Here is an 11,782-nt window from a genome sequence, read left to right on the forward strand (position 1 = left end):
TGTACCTGAATCATTTATCCTTTATGACAGGCCTCAAACCATGAGGCCCATGGAGACGCCTATACCAAATGCGCAGACTGATCATGTTGTCCGTACATCTCTCAGAGCTGTCACTAAAACCCTTCTCTGGAAGCATAACTGCGCACTTTAATTTAGAAAAATTACAAAATGTGTAATTTATCAGGATATATACTCAAGGCGCATGTCTCACACGTTACCTGTGTCACACAAAACCTTAAACTGAACAATGAATAAAAGTCAAGCAGAAGGTGTGGTATTATATTTTATTCTCATATTTTATGGAATACAAAGCCCCTAACCCCACCCCCCACCCCCAAAAAGTGTGCACGTCAGATCTGGTGGAAACTATTCAAGGACAAGGAAAAGAATAGCTGAGAGACAAAGGAACTTGCTTTATGGTTGTAGAACGACTTGTACGACTGCCTGTTTAATGTGATGTTATCGTATAAAAAGTATAACCCTCTTATCGTGAATGAACCCTTTAAAAAAGTGGCCTGGCTAGAGTCATTTGATAAAAGGGCTGCAGCCACGACAGCTGAAACAAAATGGAAAAACAACAACAAAATGAGTTTCCTTGTTGAAAAAATAAAACATCTTTCCATCCATCTTTTTCATTATGACTACAAGGACGTAATCAATCATGTGCAACAATAATTTAGCTTTACATGACTGTAAATTCAGTCACTTTCTATTCTTTTAAACAATCTCTTGCTAAGCTGCACAAAAGGAATGAAATATTTCCCCAATAGGACTTGGGAGAGAAATAAAATTCAGACAATTATATAAAAAAAGACAAATAGAGGGGATAAGAAAATGGCCAGCAGGGCTACAAATGAATACAACCTCATATGTACTAGTAGCCAACCTAGGTCCAATAATGTAGGCTTTTTCAAAATGGCTTCAAAACATCTGGAGTGTGTTTGACGTAACTGACCATAACTTTCCAGTGAATTTGTACCACTGGAGCGCAGATTCCCATCAAATGGGACAAAATAACTGAAGCGCATTTAAGTAAAGGTCTGGTCAAAGGTCTTCGCTAATCTCATGTCATGACATGTAAAACCAACCAGCTTGAAGACACACTGGGATGGCAAAACCACTAACGAGTATAGTAAATAAAAAATAACATTAGTAACATCACTGCCATTGAATCCTTACATTTCAATGAATGACAAAGTCCATTTCAGACATTTGGGGAGTGAGCGAGTCAATCCCCCCTGAGAACTGTGTCACACCAATTGTTATGAGATGATTTATTTTAGTTCATTTTTCCAAGAATGAATCTTTTCCTGACTACTACACATCAAAACACACCAGAAAACAAGTTAACCCAGTACAATACACACAATCCAAGGTTCACAGTCCAAAAAGGTGCTGTTTGAAAAGAGCCTCAGGTCCTTTATGTCCACTTGGTTAAAGTGTCCCACTCAGCGAACTGTCAATTTCACCTTTCAGTGAGAGTAATTCATGTGGTGGACACTGGAAAAACAAATTTAAAATAAAATCAAAGAAAAGAAAGAAAAGGAAAAAAAGACATGTTCAAGATGATGGAGAGTCACCTTGTCAGCCGCTGTCTTCCAGCAGCTTTTCTCAGTTGCTCTTACAGGGAGAATAAACAGGCTGTGGCATCTTGCCGTCCATGTCTATTCCTCTTTTTCTATCAATATTTTAATCCATCTATTCAAGTCCTATCTTCTCTAGTCAGGTCCTCACACCATGTAGGAGTTCTGGTTCTTCAGCTTGTCCAGCTCTTTGCTCTGCTGCCTCAGAAACAGGATTCTGTAGTTGGGGAAAAAAATGTAATGCAATTGCAAAAGTATGAATGAATGTGTCTGTATTGTTACCAGTTGATGCGCATGTCTATGAAAAATGTAACATCTGCCTCACCTCTGTTCCCTCAGTGTGGCCTGAATTTCACACACTCTGACCAGGGAGCGGAGGTTTTTCATCTCTGTACAGATCTCAGACATGTACAAGCTGCCCATGTTGTGGATGTCCTCATGCAACCGAGCCGCCTGACGGAAAAAGAGGAGTGCTTTTTGTCAAGGCATGAATACAGATTTTCACAAAACACTTAAGTAACTTCAACAGCAACTTAATGATCTTGTATCTGATTTAAACAAATTTCAAAGTTGACCCTGGAAATAGAGGTTTTCAACCACAACTCATTGCCTTCCTCTGCAGATGGAGTTTGTCGTTTAGAGATGGTTTAGTCATTATACTGCTGTCTTGAAAATGTTTGGTACAAAAGTCTATATTTGTGCCACCAGCTCCATGCTCATTACATACCAAGAATAAGGGTGGCACCAAAGATGAGACTGTTCATCAGGAAACAAACAAACAAAAAAACATTTTGACTTAATACAACAGCTATAAACAAGGTGCAATCAAAAAGTTCCAAGACTACTGCTGCTGCTAATGAACATAGTGCAGTGTGGAGATGCACATGTAGCAAATACACATAACAACTTACTTTAGTTGATAAACATTGTGACCCATGTTTTTGTCACATGGAAGTGTTGTTTGTTACCACTCAAAGGTGCTCATTTGCACACAGAGCAGATGCAGCACTATGTTGAAGTGTGTGAGGATCTTTATAAGTAGGCCTGAGATGACCCAGCCTTTGTGTAAGGGATTATCATGACACAGTTGGGTCAGCCAAACTGCAGTCTTTGCAGTGGAGGGAGCCATTCAAGCACTGCAGGAGTGCTAGGAGCGATGTATCTACTTTGAAGGCGATGGCAGCCAAATCTAAATCAATAATGGTTTTTGCTTGTTATAGGTGCAGTCTGGAAACTTTTTGATCACTCTCAGTTAACCAGAGATAAAAATCCCATAGTTCTGTAACACATGAAAATCAAGAGTAGCATTTTAATTGATCCAAACTAAGTATTTTGAACTATACCTGTTTCTCCATGTTCTCTGAAGGCCATCCTTGGATATGTCTGATGAGGTTCTCATCAAAATGAGCTGCCAGAGTGGGAGTGAAGGAGCTGGGGGTATCAGCCTGGGTTTGGGCGGTGCTGGAGGGGACGTGGGACAACACAGCACCAGATATGTTTGATCCTGTGCACAGAATCTCCTGGCTGGTGGAGCGAGACAACTGGTTAACTATGTGTTGATGGTGTAAATAAAACCCAACTGCATTTTTTTCATGTTGAAACACTGATGTTTTGGCAAATCAGTCAGGCATACTTTAGATTATTCAGTTCATACCATTCATTTGTTCATATTTATTAACATCCAAAGCAATGGATCATCACAAAAGAAATGGTGTATTTTATGAACTTGGACTTCTACCTTCTCTGCTGGAGAGTTCTGGGGTCTTCTGGACGCTTCTCTGCAGTCTGAGAGAGGGGGACAGATCCTTGCTTACCTGAAGACATACTGCCCTAAAGAGAGAAGGAAACACAGCAAAACAGGAAATAAGGGCATCAGCATGTGTTAGAGAACCAGATAAGATGTCATAGAGGAGTCATAACAAAGTGGAGAAGAGAGAGGCTGTGAATCATGAGCAAGAGGAAGAACCCCCTCTTTTCTTCAAAGCTGACTTTTGTTTGTCTCTTTTAAGTGTAATGCTCACCCTTGTTTGTGAGGATGTGATACTGCCAGGATGCACACCCATAAGGGATTTCTGGTTGCTCTGTGGCGTGCCGTTCCGTGGCGAGACGTACGGCCGTGGTGATGATGCATCTGATGTCAGAGAGACAGGAGACTGACTGGAGTGCTGGGCTGCAAAAGACAGGACAGAAGACATAGTATTGGTAGGGAGGAACAGGGGATCATTAGCTTACATACAGGAGACTCATTAGAATACATGGGATAATGTCTGGTTTTCCACAATCTGAAAACCCACATACACAGTCAAGTTGCATGAAATGCAGAATTTCAATGTCTAAAGGTCAATGGGAACATATTAGGTATCAGACAGTTTATAAAAAACCTAATGGAAGGAGAGAGCAGGATCCTTAAAAACAAACAGGAAATTAGTTTGTGTAGCAGATGGTGAGAAACAGCAAGGAGGCCGTACCTTGGTTGGAGTGCTGAGCAGCTGAGAGCAGAGCAGTGACGTTGAAAGCAGGTCCAGCAGTGAGGAGCTTATGAAGCACAGACCGCAAGGAAGCTTGGGTGACAGCAGCTGCCAAGACTGGAGGGAGGAGAGAGGAAACGTACACACACACACACACGCACGTACACACACACGCACACACAGGTGAGTGAGCAAGGACACACAACAGGTGAGTGCACAAACACGCACAGTTAAGTCAGAAAACACAGTTAAGATATGAAACCAATCAGTGGAAAGATTAATCCTTTCAGGTAAATGTCATTTTAAGAGCAAACAACTGAGGGAACTTGGAGGTTAAACAACAAGCACACACGTATGTCAGTTTCACAAAGACAGAACAGCAAGAAAATCACCACAAATGACAGGTGCGCGCTGAGGTTACAAACAGCAGAACACAGTCACCCATTGATGATAAGGGTTTAAGAGTCACTGACATTTTTAGCCACATACACAGAATTATGTCAAAAACTACCATCTAGAGCTGATGTCATGACATCATATCTGACCTCCGCTCTGTTCCACTAGCTCATTCAGCATCTCCTTCATTAGTCTTCATGAAAAACTTTGAGTGTTCCTGGAGTTTGCGCTCTATAGTCTAAGACAAATCACTATCTAATACAGCAGCTGCTCTCATGAAAAACTACAATCACATACAGTTGAGGAAGGCTCTGCTGCACAGCTATATGTTTAGTTATCAGCTTAGTTACAAATGTTGGTGGGATTTTGAATGAGGATGTGTTGGTTTCACCGTGGCTCTGTATTGGACTGAACTTAAAATTCGCCCTTTTCCAACCCCTGTTTTTGGAAAAAGACTTCCTGAGCTTACAACAGACTCACACTCTACAGTGGTCCTGTTGGGAAAATTTCCCCAAGATAGAGTTAATCCAAAGTGAAAAGAAAACATCATTCTCTCCTTCTGCAAAAGTGAAACATGAAAAATACCATTTAAGCAGAAGGTAAATACCATATTTATGTAGTTCATCAGTAACATACTCACATGCTGTCAGTGCTTCACACACCAGCAGAAATACCACTCTAGACCTCCCACAGGACCTGTACTAAACGCCACTACCTTAGCCACAGTGCTAATGTTGCTAGCAGTATACGGCTACATTTCACAGACTCACTATTTTTGTAACAAATCTAGTAGCTGCATCTGCATATTGCTATTTTGCCAAGTGAATACCTCTTTTGTCTGGTTTTGATATGAGGCCAATTTGTTACTGTACAGTCCCGGAAATTTGGAAATATGGGTAATAAGGTTTTCATTCATCGTTCAGTTTAAACAGTGGCTAACTGCAGATGGCTGAGCCCACAAAGGTCGGCACAGCTCAGATCAAAGAAATATGACCTGAACAAATGTAAACTTTCTGTGCACTCACGCTCTGCTCAGAGCACTGTGGGCATCTTTGCAGAGCCAACACAACTCACCACAAACAGAATAATAGAGTTGGCACTGGCAAAAACTATTTTTCCACAATAATGTGAATACGCCTCTTCTCTCCTGTCAGAGTCTTTGACAGAGTCATAATGATTTCCTCTGACAGTTGGCATTAATCAGACTCTTTTAAGCTTCTTGAGCAACCTCATTATCTGTGGCAGCAGTAATTTTTGGCCGCTTGACAAGATGATTCAGTCCACAGTCTTTGGACTCATGGCAGTAAAAACACACTACATGAGCCCTCAGACAGACACACTGTAAACAGACTTGGGAAAAAGCTTCAAACCCCTAAAACAACACACTCTTTAGTAGCCAGTGTCACACCGCTACTCTCTGGGGGACAGCTGACTGACTAGCAGCATTAATGGAATGCAGCAGCCTCTTCTGTGTTGTTTTGTTTGTCAACCTTGACCACACGCAGCACCAGAAAGTTGCATTAAAGCCACTATGTGTAGGAAATTACCCCAGTATTACTATCCAAAGAGACACCATGGAAAACAGCAGTACATGTGGAAATAGAAGAAATGTCATGCTTGTGTCATCTTCTGTGCCCTCACCCTCATTGATCTTAGCCATGTCCATACTGCCGTTATTCATCTGCAGGGTTGCCTGCAGAGCTGGGAGGAGCTGATGTAGGAGGGCTGGGTCCTGCAGCAGTGCTGGTGATGGGGACTGGACAGACTGGAGCAACTGCCCCGTAGAGGAGGAAGAGGAGGAGGACATGGTGGAGGGGGTGGAACCTAAAGCACCAGGAGCAGAATTCAAGCTCTGAGAGGAAGAGGAAGAGGAGGAATGGCCAGCGTTGGATGCTGTGGACTGGTCCCCTGATGTGGTCTCTGAAGACAAGCAGACCAGAAGATGTATCCTCAAAATCTTTCTCTGAATCTCAGGTGCTTCTCCAAAAAGCTAGCAACAATCTTAGAAACTATGTATAAACCTGAAGCATAATGCAAACCTTTTATAGTTAAGCCATACTTACTTGTTGTGGCTTTGTCCTGCAAGGCCTCTTGTCTGTAGTCCATGTCCCTGGGAAAACTGTTCGCCGGCATCTTGACTGGGTCTTTCTGTCGTTGTTCCCTGAGGCAGAATTAACAGGATGCAGAAGTGACGATGTGCAGGATACAGGCTGCAATTTAACTCTCTACCCTTGGCTAATGATAGTCTATAAGACTGGTGCACTGTGTGATCATGTAATGTATGAGAAAGCTCTACATGAGAACCGAAAGCTTGATTACTGTTTCAGGTAAAAAATCTTTAAGTGCACATATGTTATATTATCATTTAAGCAGACTTGCCTCTCCAACAGGTCCTTGGGCTTCTCCCATTGGGATACCTCAGTTCTGCAGTTGTAGTAGTATTTTTTCCCAGAGGAACTGATGTGTTCTGTCCAGTCATCTGCTGGGTCCTGGTGCCAGAGAGACAAGGCATGAGACATTATAAAGGTTAATAATGGTATAAAGGTAACGAAGGTGTGAAAATGTGAAGTGAATGCAGACTTCACATTTTTTACAGCTCAAGCTCAAAACTAATATTTAATACTATTGTATTTGGAAGTGAATGGAAACTAGTTGGAAAATAGTCAGCAGCAATGTAAGATAATGATTTGCAGGTAAATGGGCAAAAACGTTTTTAAAAATTACTGGTATGTTCCTTTAAGGATAATTTTATGATTTCAAATATGATCACAACATGAGAATGCAAAAGTATCTCTTCATATGTATACAGTACACATAAGCCCATGTTCCTTAAAGTGGAAAATATCCTTCGCTTTCCAGCCTCAATTATGGATAAGGGTTTGTCAGTCTGGATGGGAACTGGTTTGTTTAATATTAATGAACATGTACATACTGACAACTCCAGTCATTTCAATAATTCCAGGAAGGCTTTAGCTTGCCTCATTCTTTTAGACATAACCAAGATAAATATGGACAGCAGTACTATCAGCTTATAGCAGGGTCTTGGTATTACTCCAAACAAAACAGGGATGTGATTTGACATTTACTACTTCCACAAAAAGGGTTGTAATTGCATGTCCCACACAAAAACAACTGTGGTTCTTATTATTGTTATTACGGTAATAACTCTGTTATGGTAGACTTGAATGTCTATCAAATGTTACAAACTAAATCCTCCTCAATTAATCCTAGGGTTGTCAACAGCTACTGCTTAAGTCTGTTAAACGTCATGTTACGTGTGGTTTGCCAGCCTGACTCTATAGATATACGGCATAAAATGACAGATGTACAGTAGGTGTTGAGGGAGGCTTTGAGACAATGATGGCAAAACACAGAACAAACACAAACAATTAAACTTCCTAAACATAAACTCTCTCTTCCTCTGTAAATGTCTCTCCCTCTCACCTTTCACATTATGGATGCACAAAAGTGATCAAGGGAGAAGAACACATTTCCAATCACACTGTGCTGTGTATACAAGTTCACATTCATAAACATTTCTGTTTTGTTAATCTGTCATTATATGACTTTAGTATACCACTCTTCGCTGTCTACATATTAAACTTATAACAGCAAATTACAGAATAAATTACCACCACCTGCTAACTATACCAAGTTGACCTCAGATGACCTGTACACATCATACTGACAAACCAGTGTCAGTCAGTGTCAAACTAGACAATGTTAGATATATTGAGTATTTTGAGTATTATTGAGTCTGTTACATAAACATTACATTTCAATCATGCATTGTTGGTGCGTTTGGATACAAAATGTCTGCACAGAGAGAGAGAAAGATTCCCCTACATAATGTCCCACATACGATGTTCCAAAGCAGCATGACAGCAATTTCTACAGGAAATGGTGAGGGTATATCATCAGATAATGCTGGACAGCATCTTACCCTGTCTGCAGGCTTGCTCTGAGTCGCATGCGAGTCAGAGCCATGGTGGGAGCTGTTGTTGTGAGAGTTCTCCTGAGGAGAGCCGCTGGTCCCTACAACAAAGCCATTCATCAAGTAACTGAAAACATACAATGTTCTGCAGAGGAACAATGCCACAGTGACAATCAGGGCTGTAAAAAATTAAACACTTTTCATTGCCTTTTATTGTTTTGATCTAAGATTCTTGTTCTCCATTACAGCTTCTAGGTTAATGTTTTGCTTTTTGTCAAACTCTGCACCCATGTCTCAAAAGTGATAACAGTTAAAGTGCACAAACAAGTCCACACAGTACGTCAAAGATACAAAATAAATACCAAAATTAACCTTGGAGACCAATGATATATATAAGAAGAGGTTACATTCACTGGTTGGAATTTACTATATATTTACACAGAGGCTAAGCCTCAAGAACCTGATATTAGATAACCAAGATGCTGTCTTCCTGATAACAGCCCTTTCAAACAAAACATAAAACTGCATGGATGTATAAGGCCACCAGATCTGGGCTTACCATTTTTTCCTCTAACTGTGTGAGAGGTTTTTGGCTTGCCATGCCCTGTGCTGTCTCCATGTCTGCTGACAGGACTTTCGTCTGAGCGTCGCAGCATCTTGTAGGGGGGCGTGGGATCCAATGAGCCATCGCGTACCTTGTCGTAACGATGAAGGCTGCTGGACTGGCTCTTTGGCTGAGATTTATGGGTCTGCAAAGGATGGCAGACCAACTTGTTGAGATGTGCTTATGTATACTCTGATGTCATTTTTCCACTCACCATTATGCACCGGCTCACACTTAGCTACAGAATAGCCAGATATCCTAAAAAAAAATCATGCGGTTGGAGTGGTTGACTTTTCCTCTGAGTCATGGAACTGGAGATGTTTTGATTTTGACTGGATTAGGTATTATGGCATTTTGCTACCAAAAGAAATTCATATTAAGTAGTTGATTGGGTCCAGCTTCTTTAAAGGCAAAATTCTGTTTAGTATGTAAAAAGCTTTACATTTCTGAGGCCAATTTTTTCCTCAGGAGTTGAAATTTCTTTACACACAAGGAGCAGCTGTGGCTGGCTGGTTGCTGTAATCTTTTTGTTTGTTTGTTTTATTTAAATAACAAGCATTGATGTGATATATGTACGTCTGCAATACATTAATTTCAGAGCCAAGTTTACCTAGCATTACAGGCGCATGACATAAATTGCCAAAGCAGCTCTTCTTATGTTAAGTGTTGTGAAAGCCATGTAGATTGATGACTATATAATCTTTACCACAGTTTGAAGTGATAATATTACAGCGTAGTGTTGCTGCAGCTCCAACATGAGAATATGAAGAGTCCTTGTTTAATGGGGACAAATCAAGGGGACACCTTGATTGGCTACGGTAGTGGAGAATAATGACAGATAACGGTTAACGAATTGAACATGTCATACCTGATAGGATTGTGAATCCCTTCTGTCGTTGCACCTGTGGACACACACAGAACGTTAATTTTAGAGTTTGAATTTTTTCGGTTAGTTTTCAAACCTAGCAACGTACTGTCTTGTACATATTTAACGTTAGTTAGCTCATTAGCGGCCGTTAGCTAGGTTAGCTTGATTAGCAACAGCTGTTTGTTCTTCCTCTCACTAGTAAAAAAATAACTCCTATTTTTTAAAAATACCCCTCATAATTTACCCTACATGCACAGGATTTAACATTGTCATGTCAGGTGGCTAACGTTACGTTAACGTTAGTCGATTTAGCTACAGGCGATACCCGGAACCCACAGCTAATTGCAGCCAAACTGCTAGCTGGTAGCACTAATAGCTAACGGCTATTAGGAAGCCATGTATAACCCACCTACAAATAAAAAATAAAGTAACCCTTCGCATTATTTTCGAAATGTTAAGGTCTGTGCTTGATTTACCCATCGCTGACTCTTGTTGGTTTCCTTGCATACATCACCATCAAGGCCGTGGTGATGTGTATGTGTGTGAGGGGGAACCGTGGCCTCCTGTCTGTCTGCTCTCACAGTTCTCTTTTCTTCAGCTTCCTGATGTCTGGACTCAGTCTGTCCTACCACACAGATACCTACAAGCCGTGCACCGAGCACCAGCACTGCATAGCGGGTGGTCTTTATTAAAAACCACCCTCAGTGCATCACCTGGCATGTAGTTACGGTAAGGGTTCGGCTTGGCCGATGTAGCTCAGCAGAAAGCAGTAGAGGCAGGAGGAAACGGAGAAGACGGACTCCTCGGTAATGTTTAGCTAGAAAAAACTAATTCCGCCTTTGCCTTTCAAATTAAAAGCACATTTATCGAATGTGTTACTGCAATCACTGTATGGACTAAAAAATGTACCACGACAAAGAAAAACTGTGTAAAAACAACTAATATTTTACAAAATGGGAGGCTAATTATGCCAGATTAATTTTCATATTGCAGAACAGATATGCCATGGTTGGAGAATGTTCCTCGGATAGTAGGAAGATACTTAAGCTAGTTATCTCAACGTTTCTAATTAGATAACGCCTTACTACGCTGATATCTCATTGTTTTGTATTATCAAGACATTTTATGGTAAATGACAATTAATTCGAGTTGTGAAAAAATAGGATTTTGTGCTGAAATATTGGAAAAGCATGACGAGAAAAACACGACCGTGTGAGGTTGTGGGAGCTCTGCGTTTGAGCTCTTACTCTGAAATAAATAGCTCAATTTCCGGTATTAGCCTAGCTGTCTCTGGATAACGTGACGCAGCTGAAAACGAAGCTACTTGGTTCTGCGGACTCCTCCTTCGACTTCACATCTCGTTGGCTGACCATTTTCTGGGTCACACCCACGGTCTATCCGCTCTGTTTTCCTCATGCATCTATGGCATGAACACTTTACCGTCCCTGAACACTGTGTCTAATATTGTCTGTTGTATTTGATATGTTCTCTGGTCGGTACACAGACGAGTTACAGAATAACCTTTATTTCTGAAATTAATCCAGAGCATATGATCGTGTTATATTTAGTTGTCTTTCATTCTTGCAATTCTCAGTTGACCACAGAGAGGTCAGAGGTCAGAATACTGAGCAGCTCCTGTACTAGGTAATTATTCATTGCCTTTGACTTTGTTACATGTTTTTGCACAGGGTCATGCCCCTGAGCGAAAGCAGGCTTGAATCCACTGTATAGGCTAATGTGAGGGGCATTTGATTTACCCCAAATTTCATGCCATGTGATGGTTGAGGCTGATGCAGTCCCACTAACAAGTATCTTGATCTTATTATCATTTACCCAGAACATCCATGTATTCTATAACTGGGCAGAGAGGTATTAAATTGGTATTTTAAATAGAACAAAGAAAATGGCACTGAAAGGATGCAATTGCTG

The 11,782-nt window shown here is 40.9% G+C and overlaps 1 protein-coding gene across 3 annotated transcripts; it reads right to left on the bottom strand.

Annotated features, from left to right (window-relative positions):
- Positions 1 to 1,259: 1,259 nt before the first annotated feature.
- LOC108883857 (WW domain-containing adapter protein with coiled-coil) lies at positions 1,260 to 10,679 on the bottom strand. 3 transcript variants are annotated; one of them, XR_001960960.2, is made up of 14 exons: positions 10,330 to 10,679; positions 9,854 to 9,887; positions 8,941 to 9,130; positions 8,391 to 8,482; positions 6,827 to 6,936; positions 6,511 to 6,608; positions 6,089 to 6,367; positions 4,052 to 4,168; positions 3,605 to 3,753; positions 3,322 to 3,413; positions 2,927 to 3,107; positions 1,909 to 2,036; positions 1,581 to 1,800; positions 1,260 to 1,500 (listed from the first exon to the last, which is right to left on the bottom strand). XR_001960960.2 is itself a non-coding variant. In XM_018677390.2 (13 exons), the coding sequence occupies exons 1-13, from the start codon at positions 10,368 to 10,370 to the stop codon at positions 1,731 to 1,733; spliced, it is 1,581 nt and encodes a 526-aa protein (XP_018532906.1). In that variant the 5' UTR covers positions 10,371 to 10,679; the 3' UTR covers positions 1,260 to 1,730. The 3 variants fall into 3 exon arrangements, 2 of the variants coding, with proteins under 2 accessions (XP_018532906.1, XP_018532908.1); XM_018677390.2 differs by having other exon boundaries at positions 1,260 to 1,800; XM_018677392.2 differs by lacking the exon at positions 4,052 to 4,168 and having other exon boundaries at positions 1,260 to 1,800.
- Positions 10,680 to 11,782: the final 1,103 nt, after the last annotated feature.

Source organism: Lates calcarifer, linkage group LG4 (assembly GCF_001640805.2).
Source record: "Lates calcarifer isolate ASB-BC8 linkage group LG4, TLL_Latcal_v3, whole genome shotgun sequence".
Taxonomy (NCBI): Eukaryota; Metazoa; Chordata; class Actinopteri; family Centropomidae; genus Lates; species Lates calcarifer.

What these genes read in the sequence shown, in the direction of transcription:
- LOC108883857 (XM_018677390.2), bottom strand. Translation starts at nt 10,370, where the DNA reads ATGGTGATGTATGCAAGGAAACCAACAAGAGTCAGCGATGG. An exon ending in GGGATTCACAATCCTATCAG is followed by an intron (nt 9,131 to 9,853) that starts GTATGACATGTT and finishes CATCCTTTGCAG; the next exon opens with ACCCATAAATCTCAGCCAAA. An exon ending in TGCTCAGCACTCCAACCAAG is followed by an intron (nt 3,754 to 4,051) that starts GTACGGCCTCCT and finishes TGTCTTTTGCAG; the next exon opens with CCCAGCACTCCAGTCAGTCT.